At 39.2% G+C, this 20,064-nt stretch overlaps 1 protein-coding gene across 2 annotated transcripts in view; it reads right to left on the bottom strand.

Moving 5' to 3' along the window:
• Nucleotides 1-238: 238 nt before the first annotated feature.
• Nucleotides 239-20,064, bottom strand: part of USP6NL (USP6 N-terminal like) — a 215,140-nt gene continuing 195,314 nt past the window's right edge. For both annotated transcript variants that reach the window (XM_089686373.1, XM_089686366.1), the window contains one exon: nucleotides 239-5,532. In XM_089686373.1, coding sequence (XP_089542499.1) covers nucleotides 4,136-5,532 — 1,397 coding nt within the window. In that variant the 3' untranslated portion in view covers nucleotides 239-4,135. The remainder of the gene's footprint in view (nucleotides 5,533-20,064) is intronic.

Genomic DNA, 20,064 nt, shown 5'->3' with positions numbered 1-20,064 from the left:
TTAAAAGTATTTGGACAACCATAAATCTACATTCAGGAGATCTAGAATGTAGAAACTTTCTTCACGGAAAGGCAGCTATTGTGTTCAAAGGTCATATTGGCATTATTTTACAGTCAAACTCTTCTAGAGCACCAAGTGACCACATTCCACTGTCAAATTTCCCCTAAAAAGAAAAGATTTTTTCCCCCCTTACTAAAAACTCAAAATCTATATGATATCCAAATAACAGACACAGTCCTTTTGTACTTATTAATGTTCATTTTAACATGTTAAAAAATACAGTCACATTAAAAAGAACAGTTAAAAACTGTAGAATGATGACATATGAAAATATTGTGTATATATTTGTACATTCAATCTACAATATTTGACATTGCTGATACATATTTTAGAGCTGTTAATGGCCCAAAACAGTATACTGCACAGCTTCATTAGGAATAACAGATCCGCAGTTAGTACGTGTACACAGTGCCATTGTATGTACATAATAAGCACACCGATTTGTTTTTTTTTTACGCTTTTTTTTTTTTATTAATTGGGACAGTCAGCAACAAAGCAAACTGGTAATAGATTAAAAAAATTAATTCTGTAACTTGTTTCAGTGTAGTGTTCAGCTAACTGGCTAACACATTCATTGTTAGGATTAAAATAAAAACCCATCATATACAGATATCACATCTTGTAGACATTACTACTGCAAAGCTATGTGGAATCTTTAACATATTTATTTTATTTGTACCATGTTACTCAAGAACACAATTTGCATAATCCAGCATGAACCATAACACAAAATGTCTGACAAATCTGACACTGAGGGGAGTTAAATAGTAAATTTGGTAAATGAACATAGTTTATGTTATGCCTGCTGAAACTTTTGACAAAATACAAAAATGTACCTTGGCACTTAATCAGGTCAACTTCCAAAATAACTATGCTGTTGGAGGTGTGTTTGTATATATTTAAAAATATATGGGTATGCCACATATTAATGTCAAGGTTCCTCTGCACAGCGAGGGCCCTAATACAGTCTACAGATGTATACACTTTAATATACAAGTAAGCAACACACCAACCTCAAGCTTCCCCTGCATAGTGTGGTCCCTAATACAATCTTAAATATACAAGTATGCCACACACCAGTGTCAAGGTTTCCCTGCACAATGTGGCCCTTACTATAATCTACAGATGTGCCATCTTTTGAATGAATTGAGGTTAAATCCTTGTCAACTCAACAGTACAAAGTTATGTAATGGCTGGCGTTGCTCAAGGTTTCCTTGCAAATGTGGTCCTTACTATAATCATTCTTATATACACACACATGCATATCAAATCAGTAAGCCCTTGATAAGCACCAAAACCAAGGTGCGCAATGTGGGGCTGCTAATGGTAATGACCCTGTTACTTTGCATTGTTACTTTGTTGGTTAAAGGCTGAACAAGCGTGGTTTAGAAGCATGACAAGCCTATTAGCCACTAACATTAGTTCCCATGTTCACTTTCATTGTTCCAGACATGGATACCGATGCTGTGTTTATGACCTGAAAAATAAACTATGCCGCTATGTTTGTCAAACGTCAGAGCAGGCATCTGTAGTTCCCATATGGCACAACCAAATCTGATTATTTAACAAGGGGCACACTGAAAACTTTAGGAGCATGCCCAATTAGAAGCAAAAAATGTATGCAACAACCACTGTTTACAAAACTCATACATTTTCTACCCTGATTCACATCATCAAGTCTGCCAGAAAAGGGTAAAAGTGAAGCTATTGTTAAATTTGAAAAGCAATATTAACACATGTATGCAATTAAGGTTTTCTGTGGTTTCCCTGCTAGGCAAGGCAGTGCATTGCTACTTTGGTTTGTGACGCTGTTATGTGAAAGCTGAAATGACTAAAATTATACTTTTTTTCTAGAAAAGTAAAAAGGAGGAAAAGAAGGAGCAAGAAAGAGAAAAATCAATGAAAAATGTGTCAATCAAGAAGTAGCTAAAAACCCACTCACACTGGCACTTGGAAATAAAGCAGACAATTCAAATTGATTTGCCTTCTCTTAACTATTAGTGTCATTTCAGCACACAATGCATCGGTTCATAAAAGGTGTGATCGTGTAATGATAAAACAGCAGACATTAAGCCATTAAAAGCCAAGGCACATAGTTAAAGACATGCTGCTGGAGGAGAGTGCATGATTATTGAAGAAGGGGAGAGGTTTGACGCTAAGCATGGAAGGAAATGAATAAAAAAACAGCACTTTCTGTGTAATGTTTACCCATTCAGTAAGCAATTGGAAAGTGTTATGTTGTTGAAGGAGGATGTTAGAAAATACAGAAAGATGAAAATGGTGTGATTATTGGAAGAATTACTCGAATACACATTTGAAGTTCAACTCAATAGAGCTCATGTAAACACTGCAACTACAAGGTATCTGTAGGAAAACATACAAGGCCAGTAATCTAGGAAGAAGTAGTAAGCATCACAAACAATGGTGAACACTAGGGTCTAATGAAGTGGACCAGAGGTATCTGTAAAGAAGGCACCATGCACAGTATTAAAGGAATGCTGCAGAAACTTTTAAAGGCATGTGTCCCTGTTGGTTAACAGTTGCCCAGGCCAGGCTCTCACTGCTACTAGAAGTGCATGCTTGTCTTTTTCTTGGAATACAATCAAAGATGCCTACTTACCAATTCATAGAATCAATGCAGCACTCTCATTTAGTTTATAAACGAGCTGCTAGATGTTTTCAAAATCTGTACTGGATCCTAATAGTTTCTGTTACTTTTCAGCACTAGCACTCACTAAAAGCTTAATAATAATACCATTATTTTGAAAGGCTTGTTTGTTATGTATAAACGAGTTAGGGGAAATGCGCTCAATCTGCAGTCATTTGGGTATGTTCTGATTTTAATTTAGATGCTCTGACCTTATTGCATTAGCTTTTGTTTTTGCATGGGATGCACTCAACACCTACATCTCACAGCTGGTACAGCACTTTCAAAATCAATATTGCTAAAGTGCATAGTGTCAAATGGTTACAATAAAGAATTTTACGGCATGAGCAGGCTGGAGCTGTTGGAAGACACCATTAAATCTAAAATAACCTGGGAAGAATCTATAGCAGCTAATGTGGAAACATGTAGCACTGAAAGTTTGACAAGTGCATTACAGAACTCTGCAAAAATCATGTCATACTATAATGAGCTGAAGACCAGGTTAATTTACTGAAATAAAACACTCCCATATTTACAGCACTTTAGCTGCCCTATTAAAGACAAAACAGATAATTAAATAAACTTAATTTCAGTCAGCAAATATCTAAACTTCAGAGCAGAGGAATCAAAAGAAGATGATCGGAAATTTAATAGGCAAGTCTAGCCTGCCTACTGCTGAATGCAGCCAGTAAAAGCGGAACGTATGTAAGGATACACACAGTATCACTCATCGGTCTATACTGAGTGCTTCCTTCAACAGTACTCCTCAAAAACAGTGAAAGGTTAAGTGGCTGCTGACTACACTGGCTCCTGCATGCTTGGTATGCAGGTATGACCAAATGAGGGGTATTGAATTATAAATAGCTATGGGGAGAGGTTTTTTAAGAATAGCTTAATGTAGTTTAGAGTCCTGCATAATATATCAGTACTATATGGATATAGGAAAAACTAAAAAGGTATTAATAGAGACCAGTAGAGAGAACTTTAGGATTCCATACATTACTTTGAATGCCACTATTGGTGCAATAAATATTTTCAGCCTGCTCCCAGCTGCATTCTTACATTAAAACACTTTTTCATAGAAGTTTCCAAACCTTTATGTATCAAAAACCTTGAAACAACTAAAATATTATACCGATAGCAAACAGATTAGGCTAGGTTCAGGCACTAATGTACTGTAGCTAGAATTTTAATAAATATTTCAAAATAGTATGTACAAAAAAAAGCTACATTTTTAGGATTCTAGACCGTAGAACCTAAAGTCTAGAAACCATTACACCCATGCATATTTTAACAAAGCCTGCATGTTGGTGTTACTCTGTGATTTTCTATTTCAGAATCTCTAACACAACCCAAAGATTTGTCTAAATTGTTCTTTCAAAGACAATGAAATAGGCTGTCTCCAGGCAACCAGATTGAGTTTGCTGTTCACAACATCACAGATTCGTGCATTATTATACCATCACGACGATTTCGATGGACCGGAGTGACTCCAGATTTGGAATGAAGATAGTGTGGTGGGTTTCCATGATCACCTTGTGGAGAAGTTCTTGGCCTTACTGAACTATTAACCGACAAAGATGAAAAACTGTTGACTGGACTTGCAGGTTGCTGCAAGTCTGGAAATCTCTGTATACTTGACAAATAATTTCTTGAGGCTTCTTTGTTTACGGGCTGTCCAAATGTCTGAAAGGATAAATCAGGCAAGAACGAATGGTCCACAACATAGTCTACTGGTGGAAGAATGTACTTTTGTTTCTCTTTACTGTTAAAATTGCCTAAACGCAGAGTGGCATTTTCATCTGCAGGCAGGACCTCAATTCTACTAGAGGGTGACATAACAGGGTTTTGTCTAATGCTTGAATTGACTGGTATTTTATCAGGAGGAACATCAATGCTATACCCATAAGATTTACTGGATGGACTAGACCAGTTTACTGGTGAATGAGGTTCACTGTTCAGACGGCTCATTGTATATTTAGGACTATCTGGATAAAGAGGAGGACTGCTGTAGTATGGTGGTGGAGTTTGCTTTTGACTGTACCCATCATCAGTACCCTGATATAGTGGAGAACGTATATGCATGATTCCCGAATTATTCTCAATTAACCTAGCTGGACTGGAGCCTTTAGAAGGATGCCGTGAGGAAGTAGCACTGTTGTACATTGCATTCCTTGGAGGGGACAAATCTGCTGAATGCCTAGAATTTTCAACCTGATTGTCATTTTCATTTTCACCTCCAGAAACATTGTCATACTGAGATGCATTTGACCCACGTTTATTTCCCATATCAGCAACCCTATTCCTGTGCTTAGCAGTCACAATGCGAGTATCAGCTTGGACTGCAACATTATAGTCTGGTGGGTTTGCCTTTGCTTCTCCCATGTGCTTCAGAAGAAGCTCTTTATTTCTAGACTCTGAAGGTAAGTTCCATTTCGGAGTGATTTCTTTAGATGCACTGGAAGTTGCATTTGAGTTTTGGTTAGCAGCAGCATGATCATAGTACTTCATTTTGTCCTGCGACAAAGTACTGGGCTGTGGGAACTTCTTATAATGCTGATCTTGTTTAGGTTGATCTGCACGGAAATCAGCAGCTCCTCTTTTTGATGACTTCATGATAGACTTTTCCGTGGAATTCTTCATTCTCCTTTCTCCAGTTGGTGACACTTGCTGAGGTTTGTTCGAAGATGGTACTTTCTCAGGTTTTACTTGAGATGGAAACTTGCTAATATTCTTTTGCCCATTCATAATATGATTCATGTGTACTGGTGGCGGTTCAGGAGGAATCTGACCCAGTGGCTTTCTGGGAAATTCTTCTTCTTTACCTAAAATAGAAGTATTAAAATGTTTGTTATTCAAGCAGCAAATTGAGAATACCTGTAAAAACTATGTTCGACTGTGCTGTGTTTCATGAAAACAATTTGATGCAGGTTACTCAACAAAATTCTAATGACAGTTAAAAGCATTTCTAAATCAAAACTTCCAACATAAAAATTCAAAACTGTATGTCTGATCACTGTAATTTAAAACACCAGAGACACCAAATTAAAAGCAAACACTGAAGATATGATGACAAAACATTTCAGCTGACTCTAATATTTATTTTCTAACATTAATAGGGTGGGGAAAGAGGAGAACTTCTGTAGAGCTTTCTGTGTCCCCAAATCAGAGATTTACAAGCAATTTGTATTCTTCTGACACATAAGAAATAAGAGTAATGAGGCTCACCAGAAAAAGAAGACAGGCAGAAAAACAAACCTCAAAGAAATTCTAAAGCTTCCGATTTCCACTAAAAGTGTTCTAATTGCTGCCTCTGCCCACACTGGAGATGTTCTCTATCACTTCCTGTCCCTCTGATCCTGTCACAATGACAGAACGTGAAGGGAAATTACCTCAGTGGGGACACATACAGCAGTGAAAAACCTTCCCCACTTAATCCAAGACAAAAGCAAACCCAATGCGAGTATTTCATCACACGCAGCACACCATGTACAACCACTTGTGATTTGTGATAATTCATACAGAAAATTGCAAATTTTTCCTCTTGAAGGAATTATTTTTGATCATTCAGTCCCTTTTTTTCCAGCCAGCATCATGCTGTACTGATAAATGTGGCATACATACTTTGACACCATGCTGGGTAAACTTCCAAGAGCACAGTGTAACAAACTGTGTACCCACTATTATCTTACTTCATGTAATATATTGATATCTTCTAAAAAATGGGACCATTGTTATTTTCCAAGTTCTACTGGCAAGTCCTAATTCATAGGTTTTATTACCATTCATGTAGTACCTTCAGTATGAAGAAACACGTCATTTAAAAGTAGCAGATTTTTTTTTAATCTGTTTTAGTTCCTCAGTGTATACACTCTTGCAAAAGCAATATGGCTAATTAGAAATTGGTTTACATTTGCTTAAATATATCATAAATAATCTTTCATTCTGGGCCATCAGAGGTGGCCATACAGAATTATCTCTTTACTTGACTCAACAAAAAACTGCTGGCTTAGGAGACTCGTGAACACTTTAAAGTGAACCTGTTACAATAAGTGCTATTAACGTATGCAGTAAAAAGCCAACAGAATAAGTGGTCAGTGCATACCTTGCCTGTTATTCCTCATGGCCAAGCATGACAATGGCCTGAGCATAATGATAGGTTGCTTGAGTACCAGGCCCAGTACTGTGTTTTTAGGGTACAGAAAGTGATGTATTAAAGCAAATAGCTACAGGGTCATTTACACCAGTGCACACACTGTACTGTTTACTTTCTTTTTTTTACAAAATGATGTTTCATTCAAGTCAATGTACAATGACATGCAGTACGGTGTGGTGCATTGCATAAAATGCATTATATCTGCATTTTTACACAAAGCATCACAACCTACCTCAATACAATGTTATGGTGGGAACAGGGCACATAGAAAACAATTGTAAATAATTGCATAATTGCAATAGAATAATTGCATTAAACCTGCACCAATTTAAAAAGAATTGATATAGTATACGTTTTCCATGGATCTATGAATGGAAGACTAGACTGCAGCAGAAGAACATGTACTTCTCAAGTGTAGTTGCGTCACTGAAATTGTATTCTGCTGATGATGTCCTCCAGCAAATTAGCCAAAGGTCCATGTCTCTGTACAAACTTAGGGCTGGAGGAATATTCTGCGGAAGCTTGTGCATTGCACCCACGATGCACTGATCATGTTTACAATGCTAAAATTTAATAAATGCACATTTTTCTTTTCACCATATGGATGCATTTATTTTGTTTCATGTGGAATATGACTTTAAAACCGAATTTAAAATAAACAACACTGGCCAAAATCATTATGGTTTTCAATTAGGTTCAAATTATGTATATACTTCATCCTATTTATAGAGATATATGGTTAATTTTTCTGTTGCTGAATTATTCCCACATGTCCCCACCAAGTGACTGGTTGTACAGCTGCCCATTCTTCACACCCCAACATGAGCATTGTGTTCCTGCTTAGTACAGCCTGCACATTGGAATCCTGTTTATATGTACCCTGCCATATGCCCACCCTTCTGTGCATCTCTACTACATTCACTGCTACAAGTTTATCTATTACAAGGAGGGAGCTTAATCATAACCACAGACTGATCTCTTAATATTGCTGGTAATGTGTTTCTTTTGATTTAATGAAAAGCATTATGATTTTTTTTTCCCACAAGACAATGAAGTAAAGAGAGTTGTGATAAGACTGGTGTGCTGTATGGAAAAAATTAAACATTTGATTTCTTCCAATTGGTTTTCCCTATTTTTCGGCAGCACTGCATTTCTTGCTCACACACATCTGATCACAGAAATTATTTGCATTTGTGTATGGTTTGGTACTGTTGGGTCATCTGTGCAGAAAACTGAACCATTCAGTATGTCCTTTCACAACTAAATGTAAGTAATCATTTGTTCAAGAGTGAGAAAAAAACATTAAGAGGCAACAGCACTCTTCTAAAACAAAACCTTTAAATATAATCCATCTTTGTCTTGAATGGTATTTAAATGTATGTCCCATTTGTTAATAATGTCACTCCTGCAGTTCTTCAGGAGTTTATGGTAAGCTTGCCTCCCACTCCAGAGTTTATGCTGATTCTGAAATTTAAATACCATGTGAAGTCAGATTTAACACCTGAACTCACAAATCCAGCAAGTCAGTGGGTAAAATACAGAATAAACCCGGCCAATTACTTAGAACTCAAAGTTAGAGACGACCTGGGTGTTTTTATCATTTCAGTCATTTACAAACTATTATTTTAAGTACAAACACATGTTGAATGATTATAATAAAAATCTTACAACAAAGAATTTCAGAGGCTTGCTGTTCTGTGGTTGCATGTCCCCCTCTGGTGGTAATATGCTGCTTAGCACCTGTATTATCTTGCTTTAAAGCAATTTCCTACACAGCTCCATTAATTAAAGGTTTAATTTTAGTGAGCATAGCTTAAATAAACCAGCCTGCTTTGTTGCTTGATGTCAATGATGGATAAACAAAATACACCCAGATTTCAAGAATGTAATAAGGTGTAAGTAAACGAAGCCCAATATGAATGTACTAACGTTTTAACGTTCCTGAGTTAAGTTGTGATTTGCAGTCTACAATAATAATTGAAATAGCACAAAACTGAATTAAATGAAACATGGCAAATGCTTTAAAAGAAAGGCGCACGTTTCAGCTTTAACAGCGAGACAAAACTGTAGTATGTTAACAGACCCTTGCTTTAAAAAATTCACTTTCTTAAGACTAAATGCTCCTTTAACTATCACAGCATGGATTAAGTCTAAAGAAAGGGCAGGCATTGCTTTATTTTAGTTAAATGTCACGAGAAAGCACCTGCTTTCTGTAGTGATAAAAAACTGACATCCTGCTGCAGCATTTAGCAGTCATTATAATGAAAAATAATGTGCTGAAAACTGCCAGAGAAATCAAAGCCTCTTATGCCTCTGCACGGTGGCTGCTGTGGGAATATGGTACTATAACAGAAAATGCCTACAACTACAGCAGAAAGTGTGAATATAGATTTCTACAGAAATGCGCAACAGAAGAAAGATTCTGGGAGCTATAGAGCAGTGAATGTCAAAAGAAAACATTTTAGGCCACTTCAAAACCGTTCCATTGTAGTCTACATTTTGCCCTGAAGATCATCCCAGGTGGGTAAGAAACATAAGGCTGTTCAGTCTTTAATAAAGGTTAAAAGTTTGTTGTTTTGTGCTAACATCTTCTCAGAGAGCCCTATAAAAGTAAGATGAGTATGGATTTTAACAACAGAAGCAACTCTTTGTAATGAGACATTACGTTTGATGTGGTACTTGTAAAGCTATGTAAGAGTGATGATATCTTGTGGTGTTTTCTATGCAGAGCAAATAATGCCTGATTTACAAAGTCACTGTTCCTGTGTTTTCTAGGCAGAATAGAGGTACCCAAAGATGTTTGAGGACAGTCATGTTTTCAGAATTTAGAGTACTCATTTGTTCTCGTACAATGCATACATTTACATGTGACTGTATCCTATATGTACAACAGACAGTCAACCACAATGACTTATATCTGCACCAAGATAATGGGCTATTGGGTATAAATATTCATTGCAGTCACTATGGATGCTTTTTCTTCAACTGTCACTTCGAAAGATACTCTGTCACAATTGTACACCCCCACAGATTGCCAGACTATTCACATCAGATAGACTGAAGACAAGAATTAATCACTTAAAATTTCTCCCACTCACTTCTGTTTTCCCCCTTTTCTAGTCCGCTTTACTTTTCTGTCCATTTACATGCCTGGGTTAGGTACAACAAGATCTATATCAGTGTTTATCAACCTTTTTTTCAGTCAGGGCAGCCTTTAAAGTTTTGAACAATCTTGAGGCACCCTTTACAATCTTGGACAGACATAGGCACCCCATTCTAAAATGTAAAAAAAAACTATTCTAATATTTGTACCTAATACAGCAACACGCACACATGTAGGATACCCAATGTTAGAGGCCATGTATTCTTCCAGAGCAAATACACTTTTGCACACTGGTACTGACTATTATGCCAATGTTTCTCCTCTCCCTCAGTTTCTTTATATTACTTAGCTAATTTGACCCTAATAGTGAGAGAGGGGCAGGGGAGGGTCAAACAAGGATGCCGTGTAGGCGACCGACATCCTACATATCAACTGATGGGAGTCATTGGTTGTTAGAACGCCAACGGCTAGAAGGTTGTTACGGTGCACAATGAAAACCTACAGCTCTGTGTAATTAAAAGGCAGGCTTAATCCACAATTTTTGAGCACCCCTGAAGAAACTTCAGGCACCCTGGTTTAAATTCTCATCTATATTATGGCACAGCATAATTATTTTTACTACCTTTTCTAAGCAGCCCATACAGAATCCGCTCACATGCGAAGACAACTCTCATTTTACTGGGTACATGTGGCCTGTACTGCCTTCACATACCACAACACTTCTGAACAGTCATGTACTGTATGTTCAATCTAACCTTGATATCTAATTTTGAAACTTGGGACTTGCAGATTAATACAGCCAGAATAAAGTTGAAAAACCCAATAAAAACGTAATCGTAATGAAACAGAATAACATCAAATTTCACAAAGAAAATTTGCAAGCAGCTATTTGTTAGAGTGAATGAAGCATTAACAACAATATGTAAAGCTTACAGTGGTTGTAAAGGTTCAAGGTTTTTACCTTCATACATTCATGCATGAAGGCAAAAAACCTTCTGTGTGCAATGGCAATTGCGCGCTCATGCAACACTGTACCCATATGAAATATTTATCATTTTGAGAGAGGGCTTTCTTTTGGTGGTATATATTCACCACTAGGTTTTTTATTTTTTGCTATACAAACTAAAAAAGACCGAAATTTTTTACAAAAAATAAATGTTTTTCCTTTGTTTCTGTTAGAGTTGCACCAATACCGGTGCCCATACTAAGCATCTGCATGAGTATCATTACTTGTGCAAATGCTCCGATACTAAAAAGCGCTGACAGCTGAAACATACACAACAGAATGCCAGCAATTATCGTTTAAGTAGGAGACTGCAGCATCCTTAACCGATGACATTTCAGCTGTCAGCGGGACTCCTTGAAAATATATATATATAAAAAAAAAAAAGAATGCCGGCAATATTTATCCTTGATCCTGTTAGCTCCTATCCTATGCGAGGCAGAGAGCACTGTAAAATCCTGTGTACAGAAGATGCAAAGAGCTCAGCTGACTACTCCCATCCCTGCTCCTCTCTGTGCTCCTCCGTTGGTAGGATGTGATCAGGTGGCCAGCACAGCTTTCTGTTTTGCGGGTAAGAGCACAGAGAGGAGCATAGAATGGGAGAGGTGCGGGCTGAGCTCTCTACAACTCTGCAGGACAGTACAGTGTTCGCTGCCTCACACAGCACAGGAGCTAACAGGATCGAGGAGAACTATTGCTGAGGGAGAGAGCACAATCCATACCCCCCCCTTCTGGCTCTACTACTACGGTCATTACTGTATGAGCAGAATTTGTGCTAGGAAGATTTGGGGGGGGGGGGGGTTGTGCTAAGAGATATGGGGTTGTGCTAGGAAGAGAGGGAAATTTGGGGGGTTGTTCTAGGAGGGGAGATTTAGGGGGTTGTGCTAGGAAGGGGGGTTTAGGGGGTTGTGCTAGGAGGGGGTGGGGTTTAGGGGGTTGTGCTAGGAAGGGGAGATTTGAGGGGCTTGTGCTAGGAGGGCTGTGCTAGAAGGGAGGGTTTAGGGGGGTTTACAACCTACAGACAACTGAACTCTGCCTCAGAGTACATTTTAGGGCTTGTTCAAACCAAATGCAGTGCAGTAACGTGTGAAATAGCATGTTTTCCAGTATCGCACAAACACTCCAACTCTCTAACTCCCCTCCCCAAACTACCCTTCTTCCTACTCTTCATAGGCGATAGGTATCGGTAATGGCAAGTATTTAAAAAAAAAAAAGTATTGGTACTCGTACTTGGTGTTTAAAAAATGGTACCGGTGTATCCCTGGTTTCTTTTAATTTTGCAAACAAGTAATTTTTTTCCTTCGCTGATGTGCTCTGATGAGGCTGCACTGATGAGTACTGATAGGTGGCACTGATTATCAGTGCCCTGAATACCAGTGTAAACTGCATACTGACAGTTTTGCCGGTAATTGGCTTTCCTTTCTTCACACAGACAGAGCATGTGAGGAAAGGACTGCTGATAACCGGCAAGTCTGTTTACCATGTGATCAGCTGTGTCCAATCACAGCTAATCCCATGTAAAGAGCCTTTGCCTCAATCTGGGATCAGCTGTGTCCAAAAGGACACAGCAATCCCAGAGCATGGCTAGGGGGTTGGGTTCTGGGAGAATGTCTACAGATGCCCTCCTAGAACTAGACGATAGTGCTGTAGCCATCTTTCGGATATAGTGTGTCAGCAAATTGTTAATGTTAAATTGTCTATAACAATGCCCTGTATTCATTTTTACAATTATAAAAATGCAAATATATACGCTGCTCAAAAATATTAACGGAACACTTTGAAAACACATCAGATCTCAATAGGGAAAAATATCAGGTTGGATATCTATACTGATATGGACTGGGTAATGTGTTAAGAATGTAAGAATGCCCCATCATTTCATGGAAATGAAAATGATCAACCTACAGAGGAGTGAATTCAAAGACATGCAGCAGGCTAGTCCATTTTGCTGAAATTTCATTGCAGCAACTCAAAATTGCACTCAGTAATTTTTATGGCCCCCACAAACTTGTATGCATGCCTGACAACATCAGGGCTTGCATGCGTCTAATGAGATGGATGGTGTCCTGGGGTATTTCCTCCCAGATCTGGACCAGGGTATCACTGAGCTCCGGACAGTCTGAAGTGCAACCTGGCGGCGTCAGATGGACAGAAACATGATATCATAAAGGTGTTCTATTGGATTTAGGTCAGGCCAGCGTGGGGGCCATTCAATGGCATCAATTTCTTCATTCTCCAGGTACTGCCTGCATACTCGCGCCATATGAGGTAGGGCATTTTCGTGCACCAGGAGGAAACAAGGATCCACTGCACCAGCATAGGGTCTGACAATGGGTCCAAGGATTTCATCCCGATACCTAATGGCAGCCAGGGTGCCATTGGCCAGCCTGTAGACATCTATGCGTCCCTCCATGGATATGCCTCCCCAGACCAAAACCCACCCACCACCAAAACGTTCATGCTGAACGATGTTACAGGCAGCATAACATTCTCCACGGCTTCTCCAGACCCTTTCATGTCTGTCACGTGCTCAAGGTGAATCTGCTCTAATCTATGAAAAGAACAGGATGCCAGTGGCAGACCTGTCAAGTCTGGTATTAAGTAGCCAATGCCAATCCAGCTCTATGGTGCCGGGCAGTGAGAACAGGGCCCACTAGAGGGCATCGGGCCCTCAGGCCACCCTCATGAAGTTCGTTTCTGATTGTTTGGTCAGACACAATAACACCAGTGGCCTGCTGGAGGTCATTTTGTAGGGCTCTGGCAGTGCTCATCCTGTTACTCCTTGCACAAAGTAGAAGATACCAGTCCTGCTGATGGGCTAAGGACCTTCTACGGCCCTTTCCAGCTCTCCTAGAGTAACTGCCTATCTCCTGGAATCTCCTCCATGCTCTTGAGACTGTGCAGAGAGACACAGCAAACCTTCTGGCAATGGCACGTATTGATGTGCCATCCTGGAGGCGTTGCACTGCCTGTGCAACCTCTGTAGGGTCCATGTATCACCTCATGCACCAGTAGTGACACTGACCCTAGCCAAATGCAAAATTAGTGGAAAAAAATCAGAAAAGATGAGCAGGGAAAAAAATGTCAGCGGACACCACCTGTAAAACCATTCCTATTTTGGGGGTCGTCTCATTGTTGCCCATCTAGTGCACCTGTTGTTAATTTCATTAACACTGAAGCAACTGAAATTGATTAACAACCCCCTCTGCTACCTTAATGACCAGATCAATAAACTGACTTGATGCTATACTCTGATTAAAAAATGTTCCTTTTTTTCGAGCAGTGTATATTTCCATTACCAGAATGAACAGGCTTTGTGAAACCTCTCTAATACTTTTTTTTTGCCCCAATACTGTTCCAGTGGAATTGTAGCTAAGGCAAGAAAAATTAACTGGGTGGCGTTGAGTGCATCTGACAGACAGAATTCTTGTTTCCTTAGAGGTGTATTTAAAAAATAGCAACGTTATTTGTTCTGTGAAACTGCCTGTAGATTCCTTCTGTGTGAATGGGGTAAGATCAGATGTTTAGACTATTTTTTCTTCAGGTTGAATGTTATTACTCATTCAGAATAAAGTAAAATTGGGAAAATAACCCATTTATTATGGTCACCAGATGGAGATGATCATAGGAACTACTTAATACTTATGATCACCAGCTCCATTGGCCATAATGCTGCATGCTTTTCAGAAGCCATGAACTTAAACTCAGATATTACTTGACACCTTGCCTTTTACCAAATAGCTGTGATCAGCAGATAACAAGCTGCTGATCACATCCAAACACCATGCAAACTTGGTGGCTTCTATGCACAGCTTTGTGATTAGACTGCTGATCCTATCCATAAGTCAGTGTGCCTTTCAGAGCCCATGTCACTTCCCTTCACTGTTCTTTGTATTTCTTCTGAATTTCCTCTGACCAGTGTTTACAAACTCTGCTCAGGCAAGTTTTTGAAAAACGATGAAGTAATATTATTCATGTGAAGATTGTGATGCACTGCAGTATAAGCACATTGCTCACTACTGTATTAGTCACATTGGGATGTTGCTGCAACATATCTCGGTACTTGCTAGTGTTATGAAAACATGCAGCAAAACACCTGGCTCACTGCACAACATAAGTGGAACTGGTCCCTTAGAGGCTTTATTTTAGTCTAATGCTAAATAAAGGCAGCAGGAAATCCCCCTGAACATATTTCCAATGCATCCTATTGCTTCACCACATGCACGTTAGAGATATTATTATAATACAGGATTCATATAAAGCCAACAGTTTGCTCAGCGCTTTTCAATATAACGGGAGACAATACAGCAACAATACAGTTCAATACAAGAGGTATAGGAGGGCCCTGCTCCTTGGAGCTTACAATCTAGGAGGTATTGTCACTTTGCCCTGGATGTGTGTGTGGTATGTGTGTGAAAATATAGTTCTGATATACATTTGAGCAGCTATCGTGAAATGTAAAAATCAGTAGCACAAGCGTTTCATTCTACAAGTCCTGTGCTTTCAGAAAACAATATGTGGTCTCCTCCTACACTCCAAAGACATACAGGTAGATAAACGGATTCCTTTCTAAATTGGCCTTAGTATGTATGAATGTGAGTTAGATTGTAATGTCTTTGAGGGCAGGGACTGGTTTGAATGTGTAATCTATCATGTAAAGTGCTGAGTAAATTAGTGGCACTAAATAAGTACATGTAATAAATAAATAATATGGTCTGGAGGACTTTAATTAACCCTTAAAACCATAATGCTCCCATTTACCTCTAAACTCTTAGAACGCTTAGTCTACAATCGTCTGAGCTCCCACCTCACTGACAACAACCTTCTCGACCCCCTACAGTCTGGCTTCCGCCCCCTGCACTCCACCGAAACTGCCCTACTAAAGCTCTCTAATGACCTACTAACTGCAAAAACCAACGGCCACTATTCAATACTCCTACTACATGACCTCTCCGCGGCTTTTGACACAGTTGACCATCCCCTCCTCCTCAAAAAACGACACTCTTTTGGCCTCAGCTACTCCGCTCTCTCCTGGTTCTCCTCCTATCTATCACAGCGCTCCTTCAGTGTTACCTATAACGCTGCCACCTCCTCCTCACTCCCTCTCTCTGTAGGGGTCCCCCAAGGTTCTGTCCTTGAACCCCTTCTCTTCTCCATCTACACCTCCTCCCTTGGTCACTTGATAAACTCCCGTGGCTTAAACTACCATCTCTATGCTGATGGCACGTAAATCTATCTGTCTACCCCTCACCTCACCCCTTCAGTTTCAACCCGTATCGCTAGCCTACTAAGCGACATATCGGCCTGGATGGCACTCCACTTCCTCAAACTCAACCTCTCCAAAACGGAGCTCCTAGTATTCCCCCCTGCCCACACTACCCCCACTGACTTCACCATAACTATCGCTAACACCATCCTCAGTCCATCCCCTCACACCAGGGTACTAGAGGTAATCCTAAACTCCCATCTGTCCTTCCATCCTCAGATCCAATCGCTGACAAAATCATGTAGACTTTACCTCCATAACATCTCCAAGATACGACCGTTCCTAACCCTGGAAACCACTAAGCAACTCATTCACTCCCTTGTCATATCACGCCTCGACTACTGTAACTCCCTCCTCATTGGCCTACCTCATCGTAGACTATCCCCCCTCCAGTCTATCATGAACACTGCTGCCAGACTCATCCACCTCACTAAACGTTCCGTATCCACCACCCCTCTCTGCCAATCCCTCCACTGGCTCCCAGTTGCCCAACGGATAAAATTCAAAACTCTGACAATGACATATAAAGCCATCTACAACACTGCCCCAACTTACACAACCGATCTCATCTCTAAATATCACCCAAACTGTACACACCGCTCCTCACAAGACCTCTTACTCTCTAGCTCCCTTATCTCCTCCTCCCATGCTCGTCTCCAAGACTTCTCCTGGGCATCACCCATCCTCTGGAACCCCTACCCCAATCTATCAGATTATTACCGACTCTACTTGTCTTTCGGCATTCACTGAAAACCTCTCTCTTCAGGGAAGCCTATCCCATCCTCTGCTAATTCTGGTATCCTCTACTCTTCCAACCACTCCATCCCCCACAGTGACTACCTACTGTACCACTCACCCCACCCTCCTAGATTGTAAGCTCCAAAGAGCAGGGCCCTCTAATCCCTCTTGTATGGAACTGTATTGTCTCGCACTAAAATGTAAAGTGCTGAGCAAACCGTTGGCGCTATAAAAATCCTGTATAATAATAATAAGTGGAACAGTGGAAAATAGCACAAACAATAAGTGAAAATTAACAAAAATGATCTGGATGCCTGATGCATGAAACAAACAGATTTGGCAGTGAAACGGTTATTGGGATTACCAGCAATACTGAACGTCACACCACTGACATCAACACAGGAATTCTGTACACCATGTTTAAAAAAGACCTGAGAATTTCTGTTAAAACCAAAATGAACTGCTGGCACTCATACAAGAAGCAACCAAGGGAAATAAGCTCTCTGGTGGTGAAAACACATTTCAAACACGTTCCTTTAACACATGAAATGTTTAAATAGATTTTTGAAAGGTGTGCGACATATGGCAAGAAGCACAGAGCTATGGTGCTAAGCAGCAGTGTTAGAGCGTTACTTTATGAAGTGTGAACTTGACTTGGAATCTAGGTACTTAGCAGCCCTGAAGCCTGTGATATAGTTAGGTCGTATACGGTGATAAATGCTACACTTCTTCTATCCCAACAATATGAAAGACAAAAGAAAAATTGCAGCACTAACAAATAACTCAATTTAACCCTACAGAAATATATTGCATCCTTCTGCAAACTACCCCCACTCCTCAGAAAAATGGGCTGAATTGATATTATGAGAAGACAGCCAATCTGTTTACTAGAAGGAACAATATATCATTGCATTCACTGTAAAATGAGAGGTTGAACATTGGTTCTCCTACAAAACATGCACAACTCCAATTACAAAAAAGTTGGGATGCCATGTAAAATCTACATAAAAACCCCATAAACCCATATTGTATTCACAATAGAAAATAGCAAACATATACAATGTTTAAACTGAGAAAAAGTACAATTTTAAGAAAAAATAAGTTAATTCTGATATTGATGGCAGCAACATGTTTCAAAAAAGTTGGAACTGGGCAAAAAAAAGCTAGAAAACTATGTGGTACTAACAAGGAAGAGCTGGAAGAACATTTTGCAACCAATTAGGTAATTGACAACCTGTCAGTAATAGGATTGGGAATAAAAAGGAAAGCTTAGAGAGTCAGAGTATGTCAGAAGTAAATATGGGCAGAGAATCCTCAGTCTGTGAAAAGCTGCATCTAGAACTCAAACAATTTCAGAATAACGTTCCTCAGCGTAAAGTTGCAAAGACTTTAAACATGACATCATCTACAGTACATAATATCAAAAGATTTAGAGAATCTGGAGAAATCTCTGTGCGAAAGGGACAAGGCCGAAACGCAATACTGGATGCCTGTGATCTTCGGGCCCTCAGACAGTACTGCATTAAAAAAGGCATGATTCTGTGATGGACATCAATGCATAGTCTCAGGAATACTTGCAAAAATCACTGTCTGTGAAACAGTTTGCCATGCCATGCAAAAATGGAAGTTAAAACTCTATCATGCAAAGAAGAAGCCATGTCTGAACATGATCCAGAAACACCACTGCCTTCTCTAGGCCAAAGCTCATTTTAAATGGTCTGTTGTGCAAAGTCAAAAACAATTCAGTGGTCATACTAATCAAAATTTGACATTCTTGTTTAGCAATTACAGGTGTTGCGTCCTCCGGACAAAAGAGGAGAGGGACCTTCTGACTTAGCGCTTAGTTCAGAAACTTGCAACTTTGATGGTATGGGGGTACATTATAAGACACCATCAATGCTGGAAGATACAGTATATTCAGGTTTTAAAGCAGCATATGCTCAGACATGAATGGAACATTCCTCTCCCAAAACTTCAACCAATGGCCTACTCAGTTCCCAGACAGGTTGTTCAAAAGAACAAGGTACATTTTCTCAGTTTAAACATTTTCTATTTTGAATAAAAAATATGGGTTTAGATTTTCCAATCATTGCATTTTGTTTTTATGTAGATTTTACAGAGTCCCAACTTTTTTGGAATTGTAATTAGAGGATTTAGATAAAAACATATGCCAAATGACACAAAGAAACAACATGTAAACATTAAAGATTTCTTGGCAAAACATGTCGGAATATCCTCTAAGCACTGGTCTCCAAATAGTCAGAAGTGAAAGTTAATGCGGCATTTAGATAAGAGAACAAAAAAGTGGAGTGATGCTGCAGTTTGCAATTTAAACATTTGCTTACATTTCCCAATCTGATGTAGAAAAATCTGTATGAATTTGACTTGGCTACCAGGATCAATAATTCGAATTGGCACATGCTTCATTTTCACAGAACATAAAAAGTACTTTTACTGCAAAACGCAATACACGGTTTTCTGAGTTAATAAACACATAGCTGTACTTTATGTAAGACATTATACTACATCAGGAATATTTTTTTCTTCTTGTCCCTGGCACTCAGATCAGTTGTGGACTAGAAGGCCACAGGATGGCACTAAAGTTCAAGAACAGCCTTACTACTGTTTGTTCAACGTCAAATTTAAGGAGTGAAATGAGGCAAACGTCTCTAAAAACTCAATCATTCTTGAATATTTTACCAAAAGAAATGTCAACAAATTTCTCATAACTACTATTAAAAAATAGAAAGTGTGTCTGTTTCTTACATAGTTAATCTGGTTGAAAAATAGACACAAATCCATCTACTTCAACCAATAACAGCTAATCCAGAAAGGTGTTTTTGTATGGAGTAAATCAAAATTAAACCCCAACTCTATTACCTTTTGTTTGCTAAAGCATTATGTATCATATAACTGCCATTTTTTTACTTTACTTATTTTGAAAAATTTTACTTTTGTCGATTTCTTGGTGTAAATCACAGGACACAAGGTGTTAAATCTTTAACCACTTGCCTACCATGCACTTTTACCACCTTCTTGCCCAGGCCAATTTTCAGCTTTCAGTGCTGTTGCACTTTGAATGACAATTGAC

The sequence above is a fragment of the Staurois parvus genome, unplaced genomic scaffold (genome assembly GCF_062004578.1).
Source record: "Staurois parvus isolate SC_StPar_1 unplaced genomic scaffold, SC_StPar_1.0 ptg000019l, whole genome shotgun sequence".
In the NCBI taxonomy this organism is placed as follows: Eukaryota; Metazoa; Chordata; class Amphibia; order Anura; family Ranidae; genus Staurois; species Staurois parvus.
The sequence above is the reverse complement of the archived record's forward strand: the minus strand, read 5'-3'. Positions and strand labels throughout refer to the sequence as shown.